This window comes from Montipora foliosa, chromosome 8 (genome assembly GCF_036669935.1).
Source record: "Montipora foliosa isolate CH-2021 chromosome 8, ASM3666993v2, whole genome shotgun sequence".
Taxonomy (NCBI): Eukaryota; Metazoa; Cnidaria; class Anthozoa; order Scleractinia; family Acroporidae; genus Montipora; species Montipora foliosa.
This window is the reverse complement of record NC_090876.1, coordinates 51,807,063-51,809,562: the sequence shown is the minus strand read 5'-3', so window position 1 is coordinate 51,809,562 and position 2,500 is coordinate 51,807,063. Positions and strand designations below refer to the sequence as shown.

At 37.6% G+C, this 2,500-nt stretch overlaps 1 protein-coding gene across 3 annotated transcripts in view; it reads right to left on the bottom strand.

Annotated features, from left to right (window-relative positions):
- Positions 1-2,500, bottom strand: part of LOC138012532 (inositol polyphosphate 1-phosphatase-like) — a 9,944-nt gene that overhangs the window by 6,546 nt on the left and 898 nt on the right. For all 3 annotated transcript variants that reach the window (XM_068859330.1, XM_068859329.1, XM_068859327.1), the window contains one exon: positions 694-967. In XM_068859330.1, the coding sequence (XP_068715431.1) occupies positions 694-967 (274 nt within the window). The remainder of the gene's footprint in view (positions 1-693; positions 968-2,500) is intronic.

Below are 2,500 nucleotides of genomic sequence, written 5' to 3'. Positions count from 1 at the left end.
CCTTCCTTGGAAGTGGCCAGAGTCTGTGCTCTTGGTGCTGACCAAAAGAAAAAAGGCCACTGGGGACAAGATTGTGTTAAGTCAAGATTCATGTGGAAAGACACCACTGTTGCTGTTCAAATTATTCTTCAATCACTCCCGGAGAAATTTTAACAAAATTTTTCAAAATTCCATTCAAATGTCTGAAGTTCCACAGGGAAATACTGCTCTTCTCTACTGTGAAACAGTACCCTTGCTAATTCCAAAGTACATTGCAGTGTTATTTAATATTTAAATCGCTGTAAATTAGTTTTCGAGAAACACCTTGCGCGACTTTTGAAATTCGAACTGCATGAATATGGGCGGGAGTGTTTACATTTTCAGCGTAACATTAGTAGTAAGACGACATGAAATGCAAGCTGCAAATAGAAAAAAAATCAAAACGAAACTTAGCCATTATGCATTATGGCCACATATTAAAGGCAACCTTTGCATTTGTCTTTCTTGAGTGAAAAAATATATTTTTATTTCACATCGTAACAAAAGACCCTGGTCAGCCTGTCGGGTCAGACTGATCGTTTCCCAGTCAAAACCTCAAATTTACCAGACAAATGCCCAATGACTGGCGTTACTTGCAGGCTTATAATAATAATAATAATAATAATAATAATAATAATAACGATAATGATAATAATACACATGTCTATGTCTTACCGATGGGATCAATCCAAATAGCCAGCTCAGCAAGTGGCAAGTCAAAATCTAACTTATCCCGCAATACTTGTGTTTCAGTTGTTTCCAGCTGTATTTCAGTATGAATGATATCTGCTAATGATTGGGCTGCACACTCATTTCCCTCCGTAACTGACATAAGATGCCTAGCCGTAGCAGCTTTATTCTCTTTCACTTCTATTCCAATTACTTGCCCAGTGCTGTTTGTGAACTTGTTTGACTCTTCACCAAAAATGTGGCCATTGAATTCTGGGAACTGACAGACAATTAAGGCCAAGTAAAATACATTAGGGGAAGCATTTTATGAAAGCAACAGAAATTATCTTTAAATTAATAGAGCAGGGAAATTGGCCTTAAAAAATTTCAGGGAGCATCTTATGCAACCGTTGTGCTGTTTTTGCAAATAACTCGACGGAGTACTTGGCTTTATCTCCGTAATAGTTAAATTTTATACATGGTTAGTTCACTTTTTTCCTTTGTTTCAGATTATGAAAATGAATATTAATATTAGACAAAGAAAAATGAGAATTGAACTGGTTTATTATTTTCAAAAAAGTAAATATTTGCGCTACAACAACCTCCATAAAGATAACTAAAGGGTCTTGAAAGGAGGAGAAATTATGGGAAAGCCTACATTCATATATTTCTGCTTTCCGACATTTGTTTTAGCAAGATGTATTTAAAATTTTTCAACAAGACTTAATTATGGTGTCATTACATATGTAGTAAATATGTAAATTCTGTAAATAAACATTGCCACAAAAATGGGTAATCATCTGAAAAGGTACCTATCACGGGACACTGAACTTACGTTTATATTGGGGAAGTGGACTCCAAAATTTCAAATGCACTTGTCAGACCTGCCAACCCCTGATAAAGGAAAATCTGGAGACAAATGAAAAAAAATCTGGAGATTCTATAAAAAATAGTGAGATTCTATTTTTTTCCCGATCAAGATTAAACAAACCCCTTTTCCATCGAGGAAATCACAGCTGGGTACAAAAAAGTAAGAACAGTGTTCTTCTTTATTATGCACCTATCAATGTTAAGCCCCAGGGTGGGGATTTTGACATGTAGGCATTGCCCCATGGTCGGGAATTAGACATGTCCGCCATCTTGGAACACCGAGAGAACCTGGAGATGAGTTATCCTCAACCTTGGTTTTGATGGGACTTCTCTTGTTTTCCTGATTTTTCTGGACACCGTGGTTGAAAGAAAGGTAAGAGAATCCGTCTTCAGGGGTGGATCCATACCGGTTTCCAACGTTTTACGGAAGTCGGTCAGAAACATGGGAAAGGGGACTTTGGAGAGTTAAAATCTAAAATCTTCCCAAGGGGAGTATGCCCCCGGACCCCCCTAGAAACTATTTCGGATCCTAGCTGCGCCCCTGGTCTTGTCTTTTTGTAAATAAGGTCGATCACTTCTATCAGTCCTTGCTGGAGTGTTCACAAGTACGAGAACGAATGTTTCTACTTTTTCTTGTGATTACTTTTTGTATCATTTCTACATATTCATGAATTTTCCACTCTATCATTGTGCACGCTTGATTGATTCGAAAGCTGGTTAATATTGTTCAGGTTGTTTTGCTAAATGTTAGGGTCTTGTTCGGTACTGTGAACAGCGGAAAAGTTTCGTGTTACACGACAAATTTCCATCAGCTGTTAAAAGGGAATTTGAAATCGACAGTGAAGAACATTCATTGGTGTTCGAAAAGTGAGAATCTAATGAGAAAAAAGTTACTCCAGGGCAAGAATGTGATGTTCCAATGGTTCCCGGGGGTGGGGGAATT